Source organism: Marmota flaviventris, chromosome 12, assembly GCF_047511675.1.
Source record: "Marmota flaviventris isolate mMarFla1 chromosome 12, mMarFla1.hap1, whole genome shotgun sequence".
Classification (NCBI taxonomy): domain Eukaryota; kingdom Metazoa; phylum Chordata; class Mammalia; order Rodentia; family Sciuridae; genus Marmota; species Marmota flaviventris.
The window spans coordinates 103,933,926-103,950,425 of record NC_092509.1 but is presented as its reverse complement, the minus strand read 5'-3'; the positions used below and the strand labels follow the sequence as shown (position 1 = coordinate 103,950,425).

At 48.5% G+C, this 16,500-nt stretch overlaps 1 protein-coding gene across 1 annotated transcript; it reads left to right on the top strand.

Moving 5' to 3' along the window:
- Positions 1-1,888: 1,888 nt before the first annotated feature.
- Mettl13 (methyltransferase 13, eEF1A N-terminus and K55) lies at positions 1,889-15,097 on the top strand. Its single transcript, XM_027934954.2, has 8 exons — positions 1,889-2,337; positions 3,372-4,131; positions 5,435-5,634; positions 7,343-7,538; positions 8,876-9,043; positions 10,347-10,562; positions 11,940-12,071; positions 14,623-15,097. The coding sequence occupies exons 1-8, from the start codon at positions 2,185-2,187 to the stop codon at positions 14,895-14,897; spliced, it is 2,100 nt and encodes a 699-aa protein (XP_027790755.1). The 5' UTR covers positions 1,889-2,184; the 3' UTR covers positions 14,898-15,097.
- The last annotated feature ends 1,403 nt before the right edge of the window (positions 15,098-16,500 follow it).

Sequence of the window (16,500 nt, the reverse complement as noted above, 5' to 3'; positions counted from 1 at the left end):
TATTTATTTTTTAGTTATCGGTGGGCACAACATCTTTGTTTGTATGTGGTGCTGAGGATTGAACCCGGGCCCGCATGCCAGGCGAGCGCACTACCGCTTGAGCCACATCCCCAGCCTGTAAGCTACTTTCTTGATGTGAAACCTACTGCGAACAGAAATTATAGTTTTAGGGTGTTACATCAGGGGCTGAAGCCTGTGGTGTGATAGAGTCACTCGGTGGTACATGGCTAGTGTTCTTTCCAATATCATGCTCTTAACTGTTAGGACAATGAAGACAAAAGGAAAAACTCAAAGTTCTCATGAGGTCACCAGAGGCAGGTGACTTTTGGTTCTTAAAAGTGTCATGCTAGTTTTATTAGAGCAAGTTCAGGTGTTCAGGTTTCACCAAAGCAGATTACAGAATCTTTTTCTCCCTTCCTCGGGGAAGCCTTTTTCGGACCATCCCCTAGATCAGGAGAGATATCAAAGGTATCTGCTATCATGGAATCTTACAGTTCTCATTGATGCCTGTGAACACTTTACAGATATTTTTGTGAACGTTTAACGTTGTACCTGCCTTGCTTAGCACTGCATCCACACCCTTAGCTTCCACCACAGCCACATCAGACACTTAAAATATTTGTTGAATTGAATGAAGAACTGGGGAGGCCACGGTCTTGGGTATTATGTAGCCCTTCAAGCACAGGGATGGTCTCAGCAGTGTGGTGACAGGACCTGAATCATCATCTTTAGGAACCGTGCACAATGTGGTAGCTGAAATCACCTCAAAGTCTCCTTCCAGTGCTACTTGGGTGGAGAGGAAACAATATGAACTCGGTGAGGGGAGCTCCAAACAGATTTTCTTTGATGCTACTTGTGGAGGGCTTTTAGGTTAACCTTTTAAAACCGTGAAGCTAGAACCATGTCCATTTTGACTCCTCCTTAACTGTACTTTAAAACAGTGCTTCTCCAAGGGTGGCCCCTGGACGACACCATCATCACCACTTGGCAACTTATTAGAAACCCAAACACTTGGATCTCACTTCTGACCCAGCGATTCGTTTTTAAAGAGGTCCCCCAGGAGATTCGGATGCACACCTAACCTTGAGGACGACTCTTAAACTAGGTCAACTTTACCCTACTCAGAACGTCTGTGCGCGCTCTGCGGGTTTGTCCAGTACCTAAGAACTGCCTGCCCTCCTCCATCTGTATGTCCCTCCTGCAGTGTATTTTGCTATGAAAGGCTCAATGACACAGGTATTTAACCTTTTAAAAATAGCCTCCTTTGTGAACAATGAACTTCCTCACACCATTAGTAAAAACATGTAAAAGACCAACATGTCCATCAAACGCACAAAGAGACACAGTTAACATCTGATTGACAACCACAGGAGGCCAAGTCTCGCGTCCTGTGCTTTGGGGTGAGAACTGAGGCCCCTGTAAACACCTAGTTGTTATTTTCTCCTCTTGGCGGTTCGCGTATTACACCTTGGTAGCGGAGCCCCGTATTCCGGTGCAGAAAAAGCACTCTTTTCGCTGCAAATGAGACCGGAATTGTGCAAGTGCGGCGGGGAGCGCAGAGAGAGGACGGGGTCAGCCCGTGCAGTTCTCATCCGCGCCTCGGGACACGGGGCTTCTCTCCCGGGTGCTCATGCAGCGCTCGGCGCGCGCGAAGACGCTGGTAAGTAAGACGCGGTTGGGCTGCTGCGGCTGCGCAGGGTCCGGACGCGATTGGCTGGGGCAGCCGCCCTTCCGCCCCGGCCCGGCCCGCGGTCCCGCCCCCTCTGCCTCGTTCCCAGGGAGCGAAGGGCGCCCGCCCCTCAGCCAATAGGGCGTCAGAAATGAAAAGCAGTGACCAATGAGTTGCCGGGTCGGTCCGGGAGGCTGGCCAATCATGAGGCCTCGCACTCGGAAGTGGTTGCTGGGTTCGGAGTGCTGCTAGGAGAGAGTGTGAGGGGCTCCCCACGTGGGCGGCGCGGAGGGCGCCTGGAGGGGTGGCGAGTGTTTAGTTCGGCGTCTTGTGCGTGCCTTGCCGAGTAGGCGTCATCCCTTTGGGTTTGGAGTCGGGGAAACAACTCAGTGTGGCGGTTCGTCGGTGGAGAGAACTGCCACTGCCGAGTCCCGGGCCCGCCTGGAGGGGAGCCCCTCAGATGGTACCTCGCAGGGAGTAAGTGGTCTTCCGGACGCCGCTCGGGCAGTGGAAACATGAATCTCTTACCTAAGAGCTCCAAGGAGTTTGGCTCTGTAGACTATTGGGAGAAGTTCTTCCAGCAGCGGGGAAAGAAAGCGTTCGAGTGGTATGGAACCTACCTGGAACTGTGCGGGGTGCTGCACAAATACATCAAGCCCAGGGAAAGGGTAAGGAGCGCGGCCTGCAGCCCTGTGGGTGCACTCGGAAAGGTGGGAGCTGATGACAGCAGTCCTGCTCTGGGCGGACAGGCGTGAGGACCCTGCTTGGACCACACTTTCAGGATTCCGTGCATCATTCTAGCTAAAACATACAAATAGTCTCTGAAAGGTTTTCGTTGAAAAGGCCTCCCATCCCAGCGCATCCTTTAATTAACAATCCCTTTTGGAATAGTGTCTTTTAGTAGTCAGACACTGAGTGTGCCCCGCTGTCTCTGCGTCCCTGTGGAATAGGCAACACGTGTGGCTTCACTGATGACTGCTTATAGTAGTTGTCCAGTGCTCACCGAGTTCCAGGCGCTGTGCTCATCCCTTAAACTACAAGACCTTTAGGACACAAACCTTGCACACATTCCAGCAGTGAAAAGTGATAGGTACAATAATAGGCGGTTGGGTAGAGATGGAGTTGTATTGGACGTAGGGAAGAAGACTTAAATTTGTGGAGGAAGCTTTACATGCTGAGTCTTATGCAGGTGCTATGTCCCTCCATGTGCAGTCTTTTAGATCTCATGAATGGTCATGCACTTATTTTATGGACTAGGATGTCAGAGATCATGTATGTGCTAAGTGGTCACAAGGAGGTTTGAACCAAGTCTGTCTGACTCCAAAGCTTGTGCATTTCTCATTGAACTGGTCTTTGCCAGAGATGGTGACATTGGAGCAGAATTTGAAGGATAAATGAGAAATTGATCCACAGAGAGGGAGGCAATGATCTGTATTTAAGTTTGGCTGCAGAAAAATAGCCAAGTATCATGAGGTGGAATCGCTGATGGGAGAAAGATTTGAATCTGCACAAACTATAGTTTATTGTTTGGTGAAGCCAAAGGCATGAGTGGATGGAGAAAATTTATACACTGTTGCTTCCTCCTGACAAGAGCATTTCTGTTTTCTGAAAATAAGAAAACAGCCAGGGTAAGACTTGCTTCCTTGAGGTACCGGAAGCACATTCCTTTGCCTTAATCACCTCCATCATGATTTTCCCCCAGGTGCTGGTGATTGGGTGTGGCAACTCAGAGTTAAGTGAGCAGCTGTATGATGTGGGCTATCAGGATATAGTGAACATCGACATCAGCGAGGCTGTCATCAAGCAAATGAAGGAACGCAATGCCAGCCGGCGGCCCCAGATGAGCTTCTTGAAGATGGACATGACCCAGATGGAATTTCCTGATGCCTCGTTTCAGGTGGTGTTGGACAAGGGCACCCTGGATGCTGTTCTGACGGATGAGGAGGAGAAGACTCTGCAGCAGGTGGACAGGATGCTGGCTGAGGTTGGCCGGGTCCTGCAGGTGGGCGGTCGCTACCTCTGCATCTCCCTGGCTCAGGCTCACATCCTGAAGAAAGCAGTGGGTCACTTCTCTCGGGAGGGGTGGATGGTGAGGGTGCACCAAGTGGCCAGCAGCCAGGACCAGGTGTTGGAAGCAGAGTCTCGGTTCTCCCTGCCTGTCTTTGCCTTCGTCATGACCAAGTTCAGGCCAGTCCCTGGCTCTGCCCTTCAGATCTTTGAGCTGTGTGCTCAGGAGCAGGGCAAGCCTGTGCGGCTGGAAAGTGCCGAGCGGCTGGCCGAGGCGGTGCGGGAGCGGCAGCAGTATGCCTGGCTGTGCAGCCAGCTGCGCCGCAAGGCCGGGCTGGGGAGTGTGTCCCTGGACTTGTGCAGTGGGGACACGGGGGAGCCACGCTACACCCTGCACGTGGTGGACAGCCCCGCTGTGAAACCATCGCGGGACAATCATTTTGCCATTTTCATCAGTGAGTTGGGATTGCTCCCTCTCTTCTTCTGGAGGGCTGGCTCACAGGGGCTGGGGCTGGGGCTTTGGTGGATGGGTGTGTCTTGGCCCTTTTTATCTATAGAGGGTGATGTTTCTGAGGGTTAGGGTAGTAGAGGCATGATAAAGGAGGAGAGAGCGCTCTCTATCTACTGCTTCAATGTGAGGCTTATCGTTTCTCATTTTTGATTGCAGAGGCTTGATGAAGGGCAAGGATGGGGTTGGTAGGAGCAGAGAAAGTGGAGGTGAATTTAGATAGGTTACCGGAGTGTGGAGTAATGGAAGCACCACTGGCCCGATGACCCCAGCCATAGGTTTCAGGCCCAGCTTTATGGGTGTGGACCGTTGGACCTGGGAAGGTCACTGTGTCTCTGCAGAATCCAGGAGGCAGTGCAAGGTCAGCTCTGGAACCATGCTCTTTGCTTCTAGTTGTGGCTTAGTCATTTCCTGGTGGTGTGACATTGAACAAGTTACCTTTCTTTTTGTGCTTCAGTTTCCTCATCTGTAAAATGAGATTGTAACTCTGGTGTAGTTGTGAGAAGTGTAGAAACTCTTAGAAATGGTACCTGGCATGTGATAAACTACATTATCAATGGTAGCTGTTAGCACTGAGAGGAGTGGTGGATCCCACATTTAATAAGACTCAAGAAATGGAATAAGGAAGTGCTTTCAGAAAGTAGAAAAATCTATACAAACAAGGCTTTATGGCCCTGCTGGATGGTTTCCTTACTACTGAGCCATTTTTCCAAGCTTTCCATAACCCTCACTGTCCACCTGTGGGAGTGAGTTGTCCAGTGGATATGAGTGTGGAGGCTGGGGCTAGACTGCCTGGGTCTGAGTCTCCCAGTTTTGTCATTTACTGGCCATGTGAACCTGAGCAAATGATGTCACTTTTGTGCCTTGATTTCCTCATTTGTAAAAATGAGAATAATAGTGCTACCTGTACCTAGGGCCGTTGAGAGGACTCATTAGTGTGTGTTTGTAACTGCTTGGCATGGCCTGCGGTAAGCGTTGGTGTTACTGCTGTTGTCTTGCACTAGGTGCCTGCTTCCCTCCCCTTACAGATATGCCCAACTCTTAGCCACCCTTGGTCTTGCTTCCTGGCTGATGGGCTTTGCCCTGGTGTTGGGCACCAGGGAATTGACTGGTGTGGGAATTGCCTCAGTGGGTCATAGGAAGGGTGCTGTTTTGGGCAGGGACTGGCGCTCTGCCATGTGGGCCTTGTTGGTTGTGGGGGTTGAAATAGTCTTCCCAGGACACCCTCTAACCAAGTCCTTCTTTTCTAGTCCCCCAGGGCCGGGAGACTGAGTGGCTCTTTGGCATGGAGGAGGGCCGGAAGCAGCTGGCAGCCAGCGCAGGCTTCAGGAGGCTTGTCACAGTGGCTCTTCATCGAGGTCAGCAGTACGATGGCATGGACAGTGTTCAGGCTGAGCTGTCCTCCAGAGTCATGGAGCTGGCCCCGGCTGGGATGCCCCCCCAGCAGCAGGTACCAAAGCTTTGGCAGTGGCTTTCACTGGTCCCTAGTCAGATTAGCAGCCAAGAAGGCAGAGGGAACCTTGGAAGGAGCTAGGACCAGAGTCTGTGACCCCATTTCTGATCTTAAGAGTTAAATGGGCAGAAAAACACTCTCCCTTGCCCCAGGCGGTGGGGAGGGTGAGCAGTTGCCCTGACTGAGAGCCACAGTAGCCGCACTTCACAGAGAGGCCTGAAGGGAATGCTCTTGTCTTTGCAGGCTCCAGCGTTAGATCAGATTGCTCTGACCATATGTTTCTCTGTTCCCACTTCTGAAAAGAACTACCTTGGCCATTTGGCTTCTCATTACATCATTATCTGAGGGTGTAAGAAGGAAAGGGCCAGAACAGCTTAGTCTGATTTTCAGCATATGAGCACTGCTGCTTTGGTGTTTTGCTGGGAAGGAAACTATTATCTGTAAGATGACACCTTCTGACTTGTGCCATCCTGGTCACCATCAGCAATTGATGGGTGACTTTATTATGAGAACTTTTTCCTTCTTGATAGGTGGGAAAGCTGTGGTACTTGGATGCCTGGTGCAATGGTAACAGATCTAAAAAAGAAAAACAAATCCCAGGTCCTGGGTGGGATCCATCCTGTGGTCCTGCCACTGGCCAACTTAGGCTGGTTTCCATTAGACTTATTTCAGGAAGGCCCAGATCCTCTGGGAGTTTCACCTGTGACCTTGTGTCACCACTGCTGCAGTCTGAGAGGTCAGGAATTCCTGTGATGATTAAACACTCTGACAGGTTTTTATTTTTTATTTTTTTTAATTTTTTTATTGTTGGCTGTTCAAAACATTACATAGTTCTTGATATATCATATTTCACACTTTGATTCAAGTGGGTTATGAACTCCCATTTTTACCCCATATACAGATTGCAGAATCACATCAGTTACACATCCATTGATTTACATATTGCCATACTAGTGTCTGTTGTGTTCTGCTGCCTTTCCTGTCCTCTACTATCCCCCCTCCCCTCCCCTCCCCTCCCCTCTTCTCTCTCTGCCCCCTCTACTGACATTCATTTGTCTGACAAGTTTTTAAAAAAGAATAGATGAAAAGTAGTGGGAGCCGGGACTAGGTTGGGAGAAAATGTATTTTTCTCTTAAGGTTTAGAAAAGTGGAGACGAAATATGGGAATAACTTGGAGAAGGGAGAAAGATCTTCAAATTTAGAATGGTTGTTTCCTCTTGGATTTCGTTGTCTTTATCCTTGTCCAGATTCTTCTTTAGAATTAAAGCTTCTTTCTGCAGCTTGGGATGTAGCTCAGTTGTAAAGCACATGCCTAGCATATGTGAAATCCTGGGTTCAGTCTCCAGCCTGCATTAAAAATAAATAAAATAACTACAGCTCCTTCCTAAGGGTTTCTGGTAGCTTTCATTATCCTGGACTATATGGAGGGTTCTTTTAGGTTAGATGAGAAATTCTTATATTTTTCTTTGAAACAACCAACTGCTTCTCACTAGTGGTTTAGGAGATTTTATATGTTCAGATGATATTTGAAAGGTGAATTAGTTCTTTTGAGGTCTGTGAAAGGCTCCCCAAAGTACCTTAACTGAGTGGCACATCTTGGGAGTTCTTGCTGGCCAGAACCTTGATCTGTGGATTCCTTACATTCACACATGGGAGGGATTCTCACGTCTCGGTGTTTTGACCACATCTCTGGCTGTACCTTCAGGTGCCCTTCCTGTCTGTAGGTGGGGACATCGGGGTCCGGACTGTTCAGCACCAGGACTGCAGCCCCTTGAGTGGCGACTATGTCATCGAGGATGTGCAAGGGGATGACAGGCGGTACTTTCGGCGACTGATCTTCCTCAGCAACAGGAATGTGGTGCAGTCGGAAGCCAGGTTGCTGAAGGATGTGTCTCACCGAGGTGAGGCATTGTGGGCACGGTGGTGGGAGGGACCCGGGGGGCATGGCATGGATTCTCACTTTGGGGTGGTCCGGAGGACCTGGGAGCTTGGTGAGGTGTAGGACAGCCTGGGTACCTGTGATCAGAGGCTCATGGCCCTGTGGGCTGTCCTTTCCTGCCTCTTGGCTTATAAGGTGCTGGTAGGGATAAGTAGAATAGAGGTATTTATTTTGTTCTTGAGCAAAGCCTGGTTCTGAAGTGATGAGCAGGGGTGGTGAAAAAAAATAAACGTGAGAATTGCTTTATTGCCTTAATTTAAAGGACATCTGTTTTGCAAGTGGCTGCATACATGTCCGTATGTTATCTCAGTAGACCTCCTTGAGGTTAGCCAGAACTGTGGAGGCTGCAGGTGAGCCTGTCCTCTATAGTGTGACCCTGAAACGTGCTCCAGAGGGTTTTAGGGTTGACTAGTGCCTTAGAAGCCATCTAGTCCAGTGCTGTTCAGAAGAACAGTATGTGATGAAGGAAATGGTTCTTACCACTAAGCTTCCAGTATGGTGGCCACTAGCGGTAAATGGCTGCTGAGCCTGCAGTGTGGCTGGTGCGACTGAGGCACTCAAATTTAATTTTAATTAATTTGCATTTAAATTAAAACTACCACAAATAGCATGGCTACAGTACTGGGCAGAGTGATCTGGACTTCCTCCACTGCCCGAGTGGGCTCCCAGATACCGGGCAGACACACTCCCTGATGGGGAGGTCAGTGATAGTTTGTCTGCCTGGTTTCTTCTCTGGGTGTGCATATTGGTATTATCGTGAACAACTTAGAAATCAAATGTGTATAGTAAAAGGTGAATGCTCCTGTCCTCCCCGCTCTGGGACAGCTTCTCTTTGAGTCCCAGATGTTCAGGCGAGGGTCCTCAGCCACTCCCTTTGCATGACATGCTGTCCTGGCAGCAGAGCCATCTGGAAGAGGGTGGAGTGAACGCACGGTCTTGAGGCCATGGATAGAATGGCTTTTCTTAAGGGTGTGCCTTGGTCAAGTGCACATGTTTTTTGGGCTTCTGCCTCTCATTTGGTCATTGGGGTCTAGTGGTGTGTGTTGAATGTTAAAATAACCATCTTTCAGTGGGAGGAGGGATGCCTGATTTGTAGTTCTCCGATTTCTGTGATTTAAATGCTCTGTCCATGGCCAATTTCAGACTATCTGTATGGAATCAGCCAGTTTGCACAGTTCTTGCATATTTGGCTGTCCGGTCTGTTCAAGCCAGCTGCTGCACACTGCTGCCGGGATCCCTTGCTTTCCAAGGACTAGTGGAAGAAGCTTAGAACTTCATTAATCCAAATCTCTCACTTAGCCCAGAAGAAAAGGAAAAAGGACAAGAAGAAGCAGCGGCCTGCTGATACTCCTGAGGACCTCCCTCCAGCCCCGGGGCAGTCCGTTGACAAGAGTTACCTCTGTTGTGAACACCATAAAGCCATGATCGCCGGCCTTGCCCTGCTGAGAAACCCAGAGCTGCTCCTAGGTGAGCGGTGGTACTGCTTGCCACAGGAGAGAGCATGTGAGATCACACAAGTCAGTGAGCTGCCTTGTTGCTCAGGACGTGATGACAGACAAGTGCACGCGTGCTCACGTCCTTCTTCCTCCCTTCCATCTTCTGAGTTAATGAGCATCCAGCTAGCTCTGCCTCAGACTCCGCCTGTACTGTGTCAGTGGCTTCGTGCATTGTGGTCTACATTTTGTTTTATTCTGTTTATTTCTTTTTAAAATTAGTGAAATATGTTCAATGAGGTATGTACACAGATTTAAGTTATTCAGCTTAGACATTTCCATATGTATATACCCATGTAACTAGATAGACATTGAAAAATCACATCTTCGATGCCCTTGGATAATGTGTGGCTTCTCAGGGCAGTGATGGCCTTATCACTAATAACAGGTTGGGATCTGGCCACCTTGGCAAACATGTTCCTGTTTCTTTCTACCTGTGTGACCGTCTTACCCTAGACCCCAAGTGTGCCTGTGCTTTTGGCTCTTCTTGGTGTTAATGTGTGTCCCTAAGATTGTAGTTCTTAGAATCAATCCCAGGGTCTGTCTCCTTTTAGCGATTCTTTCATTTCTTGTCTTTCCGCCTCCCTCCTGTGGTTTCTCTGCTTAGGGTCAGGATTTGGGCCTTTGATTGCCTGGGAACTGGAATGGGTTACCCTTGCTTGGTTGGGATGTCTGAGAAGGCAGTTATAATGGCCTCTTTTTTTTTTTTGGTATTGGGGATTGAACTCGGGCATTCGACCATTGAACCACTTCCCCAGCCGTAATTTGTATTTTATTTAGATCTGGGTCTCATTGAGTTGCTTAGTGCCTCACCATTGCTGAGGCTGGCTTTGAACTCATGATCCATCCCAAGCTGCTGGGATTACAGGTGTACTGCACCTGGCTTATGATGGCCTTTTGAGTCAAGAGCCAGGTGAGGGGCATGGTGCCTGTGCTGCCTTATGATTGTGAGCAAGATTGGCCATTATCCCTCCATTTCATGGGACTCAGGGTTGTCCTCTGATGGGACTTGTGATATAGTGTCAGCTTAGCACTTAGGGATCTTTAAGGGACTATAGCATCATACTCGTTCTTCTGGATCTAGGTCAGTAAAATTAAAGGTGACTTTTTGAATGTCATTTGGCTCCTGAATCCCTGGGATGAGATGGGGGGCCAGGTCTTTGAATCTTGTATCCCTAGGCAGAGCCAACAGTGTGACTTCCTCTTGTCTCCCCCGAGCTGGTTCAAAACTTGGCAATGAGCAGATGGCAAAGTAATGGTCTCTTCTTTGATTACAGAGACTCCACTGGCGCTACTGGTGGTAGGCCTGGGTGGGGGCAGCCTCCCCCTGTTTGTTCATGATCACTTCCCGAAATCTTGCGTTGACGCTGTGGAGATTGACCCCTCCATGTTGGAAGTGGCCACCCGATGGTTTGGCTTTGCCCAGAGTGAACGGATGAAGGTGCACATCGCCGATGGCCTGGACTACATCACCAGCCTGGCGGGAGGAGAAGGTGCTGCTGGGGAGCCGGGGAGGGGCTGGGGAATGTGGCCTCTGGGGTTCATCTCTGCCAGGTGGCGTCAGCCTCGCTCCAGCTTTTTTGTTACATCTGTTCCATGACTATGACGTGCCAGCTGTGTTCTTGCATGGTGTTAGGTGTTGGGTTCAGCAGCAAGACAGATGGACCATTTCTGTTTTTAGGGTGTTAACAGACCAGTTGGCCTCTCTTCTGACCCTGTGACCTTGCCACTTCTTCACCAGTCCAAGGAAGCTGGTTGAAGAAAGAGGGAAGAAAAGATAGGGTGTGTTTTGGAGGTGTTTCATATAATCCTTCAGGTGGAGGCAGAATCAGAAAGAAAGGCAAAGAGTACTAATGTAGGTCAGATCCAGGAAACATTTGGCAATGACTTTTTGGTTGTCACAAATTGGGGGGCTGTTGGTACTACTGGCACCTCATGGGTAGGAGCCAAAGATGCTGCTAAACATCCCACTTTGCATACGACAGCCACTGATGATGAATTGTCACCGTCAAACTGTCCATAATGCGGAGGCTCAGAAACTGATCCAGGTGTCAGTTAGCGGGAATTTTCTTGTTCTCTTGCTGCTGTGATTAAGATTCCATTTTGCTCCAATGATTTGCACCCTAAGCTTAGGATGAAGGTCATACTAATTTTATGCAGGATATTGGAGACAGTAGCTCCCCGTCTCTGGGAGCTCAGGCTGCCTTTCCCTGGTCTGCTTGTTCAGTGGCAGAACTCTGGTTCTTCCTGGATCGGAATGTCTTCTGGGAAGGGTGTAGAATCCTGGAGGGAGTATTGGGGACTAGGATGTACAAGTGACATCACTGATTTTAACTGCAGACTGAACCTAATCCTAACAGTTTTATGGGTTCTCTTGCAAGGTCAGTTTGTGGGCCAGCCCAGGATGGCTAACAGTGAAGCATTTACCACAGTGCCAGGCACGTGGTGATGGTGCCTCTGATATCAGTCCTTTATTTGTTTGGAACAGTCCTTGATTTGTTTCCTTTAGTTACCCACAACCTTTCAAATTATTGGGGGGCTTGAGGTGGCAACCTTTACCTTAGACTTTGCTAAGCCAGGATGTTCTTGGAAAGAAACCAAAATCAGGAGTGGTGGTACAGCTCAGTGGCAGAGTGCTTGCTTAGCACGCGTGAGGCCCTGGAATCAGTGTCCAGCACAAACAAAAGGCAACAAAACAAAATCAGTCTGTGCTGTGAGTAGGGATAGGCACGTAGTGGTTCTAAGCGTCAGTGCCCTCGGCAGGCAGGCCCACTTCGCCACAGCTATACTTCTCAGGGCAGGTGTGGTGCAGGGACATACGTGATGCTTTTTCCAGCAAAGCTAAGGGTTCACTTGCTTTTCTTTCTCAGCACGGCCTCTCTACGACGTCATCATGTTTGATGTAGACAGTAAGGACCCAACACTGGGCATGAGTTGTCCACCCCCAGCGTTTGTGGACCAACCCTTTCTGCAAAAGGTCAAAAGCATCCTGACTCACGAAGGTAGGAGAATGAATTATTGCACCTAAGTGTGTAGTTTGATCAGTTTCCCTGAATTGAATAGTCCGTTTACTAGCACTAAACACATTTCCAGCACCTTGGAAGTCCACCTGTTACCTGCTTTCAGTAATTTGTCCATCCCCCAAAGGTAACCACTGTACTGACTGTGCCCTCAGCTTGTTCTGCCAGTTTTTGTTCGGTGTGTAGTACAATCAGGTCATAATCTCTGTCTGCTTTCCTTCTCTCAACACATCTTTTTGAGATTCAGCCACAGTGTTGTGTCCACACTGTCCATTTTTATTGCCGTTTGTTTTGTGTGACTATGCCTCAGTTCATTTCTCCATGACCATTGCTGGTTTGGGGGGCTCCTGTTTTGGGAGTCTTTCAAATAGTACTGCCATTAATGTTCCAGTATGTGCTGCTTGATGGACTCATTTGTCGGCCTCTTGGGTACACAGAGCTGCAGCTGCTGCATCATGATCACGTGGTGGTTGGCTCTCGTGGGCCCCACCACACATTCTGTTTTGTTTTGTTTTTCCACATTTTTATTGGTGTATTTTAGTTGTGTGTATTGATGGGATTTGTTGCTACATGTTCATATACGCCCACAGTATAACAATATAATTTGGCCAGTGCACTCCTTAGCACTCCCCCTCCTTCTCCTCCCCACTCCCGGGTCCCTTTCCTCTGCTGATCTCCCTTTGACTGAGACGCCCACAGTATAACAATATAATTTGGCCAGTGTCACTCCCTAGCACTCCCCCTCCTTCTCCTCCCCCACTCCCGGGTCCCTTTCCTCTGCTGATCTCCCTTTGACTGAGCCCACCCCCTTGTTTCTTTCCTTTTACCTCTCAAGCTTCCACACATGAGAGAAAGCATATAACCCTTCACCTTCTGAGTTTGGCTTATTTCACTTAACATAAGGTTCTCAAAGTTCCATCTATTTTCCTGCAAATGACGATCATTTCAGTTTTTTTTATGGCCAAATAAAACTCCATTGGGTATGTACACCACATTTTCTTTATGCATTCATCTGCTGATGGATACCTAGACTGGTTCTACTGTGAATGGTGCTGCTGTAAACATGGGTATGCATGTATCGCTGTAGTAAGATGACTTTAATTCTTCAGGGTAATATTGAGAAGTGGTATAGCTGGATCATATGGTGGTTCCATGCCTAGTCTTTTGAGAAACCTCATACTGATTTCCATAGTGATTGTACTAACTTACGCTACCATGAACAGTATAAAAGTGTTTTTTTCTTCACATCTCCCCAGCATTTATCATTATTTGTATTATTTTTTTTAATATATATTTTCATTTGTTCTAACTAGTTATTTGTATTCTTGATGACTGCCATTCTGACTGCGGTGAGATGAAATTTCAGTGTCATTTTGATTTGCATTTCCCTAATTGGTAATGATATTGGACATTTTTAATATTTTTTTGCCACTTGTATTTCTTCTTTTGGGAAGTGTCTGTTTATTTGCCCTTTTATTAGTTGGGCTATTTGATTTTTTTAGTGTTGAGTTCTTTGTTTATTCTGGATATTAATTCTCTGTCCGAAGAGTAGCGAAGATTTTCTCCCCTTCTGTGGGTCCTCTCTTCACATTCCTAATTGTTTCCTTTGCTCTGCAGAAGCTTTTTAATTTGGTGCTGTCCATTTATTAACTCTTGGCATTATTTCCTCTAGGTGATCCTATTCAGAAAGTTATTGCCTTTACCTAAAAGCTGGAGTGTTGACCCTGTAGTTGCATAGTTTCTAATCTAATTCTGAGGTCTTGATCCATTTTGAGTTGATTTTTGTGCAGAATTAGAGATAAGTGTCTGGTTGCATTCTTCTATATGGGATAACCAGTTGTCCCAGGCTGTCTTTTCTCCAATGTCTGCCCTCTTTTCAAGACCAGACGACTGCAGATGTGCTGCCACGAGTCTTACCTGCCTGCGGTTGTAGCCGTTCATACTCCCCCTGGCATGGAGGTGTTAGCTACCACTCGAGTGCTTCTCTTATGCCCTGGACTTGGCATTGTGTCATTTAATCTCCAGAGCAGCCCCTTGTCAGATGAGGAAACTGAAGTTGAGAGACTTGCTTAGGTGACAGTAACAGTGGGGCACCAGCCCACGTCCTTGTCACTTGAAAGCCCACAGGTGTTCTGCTTGGATAGGGTTCTCTGGCTAAGTGGGTTGCTTTAGAACCTTAATTGTCAGAATCCTGGCCTTCTCGTTAATAAATACGATAGATCAAGAACATAATGTCCCTGTGGAGTTGGTTAAGTTTTTTCCTTTGGGATATCACTTCCTTATTCCTTCTTTGGGAAACTGAGGCATGGCCAATGGTGATGTGTAGCCCCCAGAAGAACCCATGGTTCACAGGCCCCTTGCTTTTCTTTGAGCCGTTGTGTGCTGTGTCTTCAGCAGGCTCACTGCTGTCCTGAGTGTGTTTGCTGAGTCCGTGGGCCTCTCTGGAACAGAACGTGGCCTTCCCTTGGAGCTGGTCCTTGTGTCCAGCGTGCCTCGGCATCTGCACCCCTCTGACCCTTTCCTTCCCCTGCAGGTGTCTTTATCCTCAACCTCGTGTGCAGAGACTTGGCTCTGAAGGACTCCGTGCTGGCTGGGCTCAAGGCAGCGTTCCCCGTGCTGTACGTCAGGCGAATCGAGGGAGAAGTGAACGAGATCCTGTTCTGTCAGCTGCACCCTGGGCAGAAACTTGCCACACCAGAGCTCCTGGAAATGGCTCAGGCCTTGGAGCGGACCCTGAGGAGGCCTGGGAGGGGTTGGGATGACACTTATGTCCTGTCCGATATGCTCAAGACGGTGAAGATTGTCTGACAGCCGAGGCCAAGGAGTCCTTTCGGCTTTCTGTCCTGATGGCCTTGGATTTCCAACCTGCCAGAGGTTGAAGAAACAGTGCACCGTACTTTAAAGCCTTGTACTTTTCTTGGTTTCATACTTATCCTCGTGCAGCTCCAGCTTGCTGAGGTTTCCTGAGGATCTGGAAAAATAAAGTCCTTCCCATCCTGTTCTCTTAATTATCGCCAGGTACAGTCTGTTTCCACAACGTGTCCTTGTGCAGGACTCCTTGGAGCTCCTAGCACGTGTGACACCCTGAGGGGTGTGTGCCCAGCTCCGTGGGTGACGAGCGTCACTGAGGGGCATGTGCCCGGCTCCGTGGTGATGATCGTCACATCTGAGTGCATCCCTGCTGGAATGGTTGCTTGCTTTGCCCCCTCAGCTCTCAAGTGGGACAGCAGAGCACTCTGAGCAGTGGGAGTCCTGTGGACGTGAGACAGATCGAGAGCATTATCTCCCTGCAGATGGGGCTGTCACCACACTTGTCCCAGTATAGTAATCCGCTCAGCTACTTCACTAACAGCTTTCCTTGACTATCCAGACCTTGTAGCTGAAGCCATGTTTCTTCTGTTCTCATTGGACCGAGTGTGTGTGCCAGAGACCCAGCATTTGGTATTTGTTTATCACAGCATTTACTGAGTGACAGCTACATGCCAGACCGTGGGTAAGGAGCTGTAGTGGAAGTGAAGATGTTTAATGGCCAAAGAACACCAGTTCTAAAGGTCAGCGTGTTCCAGGCGCTCTTCTCAGTAGTCTGCAGGTACTCATTTAATCTGAGATAAAGGACATTTCAACCAAAATTGCATCTAGACCAAATCTCATTTGAGCCAGGAGCATGGATCTTACTTAATACACTGTTATACCAACTGTTCCAATATTGGCTTGAATTTCATCTCCTAATTAAATTATTCCAGGGCTGATTTTCAACGAGCAGTATCATGTAGACATAGTCACCACCTACCACCTGCTCTAGCCCTTCAAATGGACTCCAGTCTCTAGGTGAAGCATGTTTCAGTGCTAGCTTGCCCTCACAAAACAGTGCCGATCAGGAGAGTGCAGAGAGAGTGGCTAGGCCTTCTCTGTTAGAAATTCCTGGTGCTCTTCAGGGGAGGTTTTCCCTCTGTCACATTCCTGGACCCCAAAGGCTGCAGCTCGCCAAGTCCTCCATTGCTTCCTAATCACTAGGGTCGCGTGCTGGGTTGGGCTGGGTTCTGGCCCAGGTCTGCCCTTCTGTGGTCAGATCACCCTCTGGTGCTGTGTGGATCTGGGGCAGAGACTGCAGGCACAGCCACGTTAGGGATTTACCAGAAGGAAAGACAGTCCTCAAGCATCTCAGGAGGCACTACTGGCCCAAGGAATCAGGAGTGTGCACATGTTCACCTCCCACCTTTTGGGGTGGGAAGAGGCACTCGGGTGATGATGATTTTAAAACAATTTTTAAAGACTGAAAGAAGATAGAGTTGGTAGTCTGTCTCTGAAGGTTGAAGAATGGGGGCAGGTTCCAGTTTGATAGTGCTATACTTCAGATTTTAAATGTTCCCCAGAGACCATGTGTTAAAGGCTTGGTTTCAGCTAGCACAGT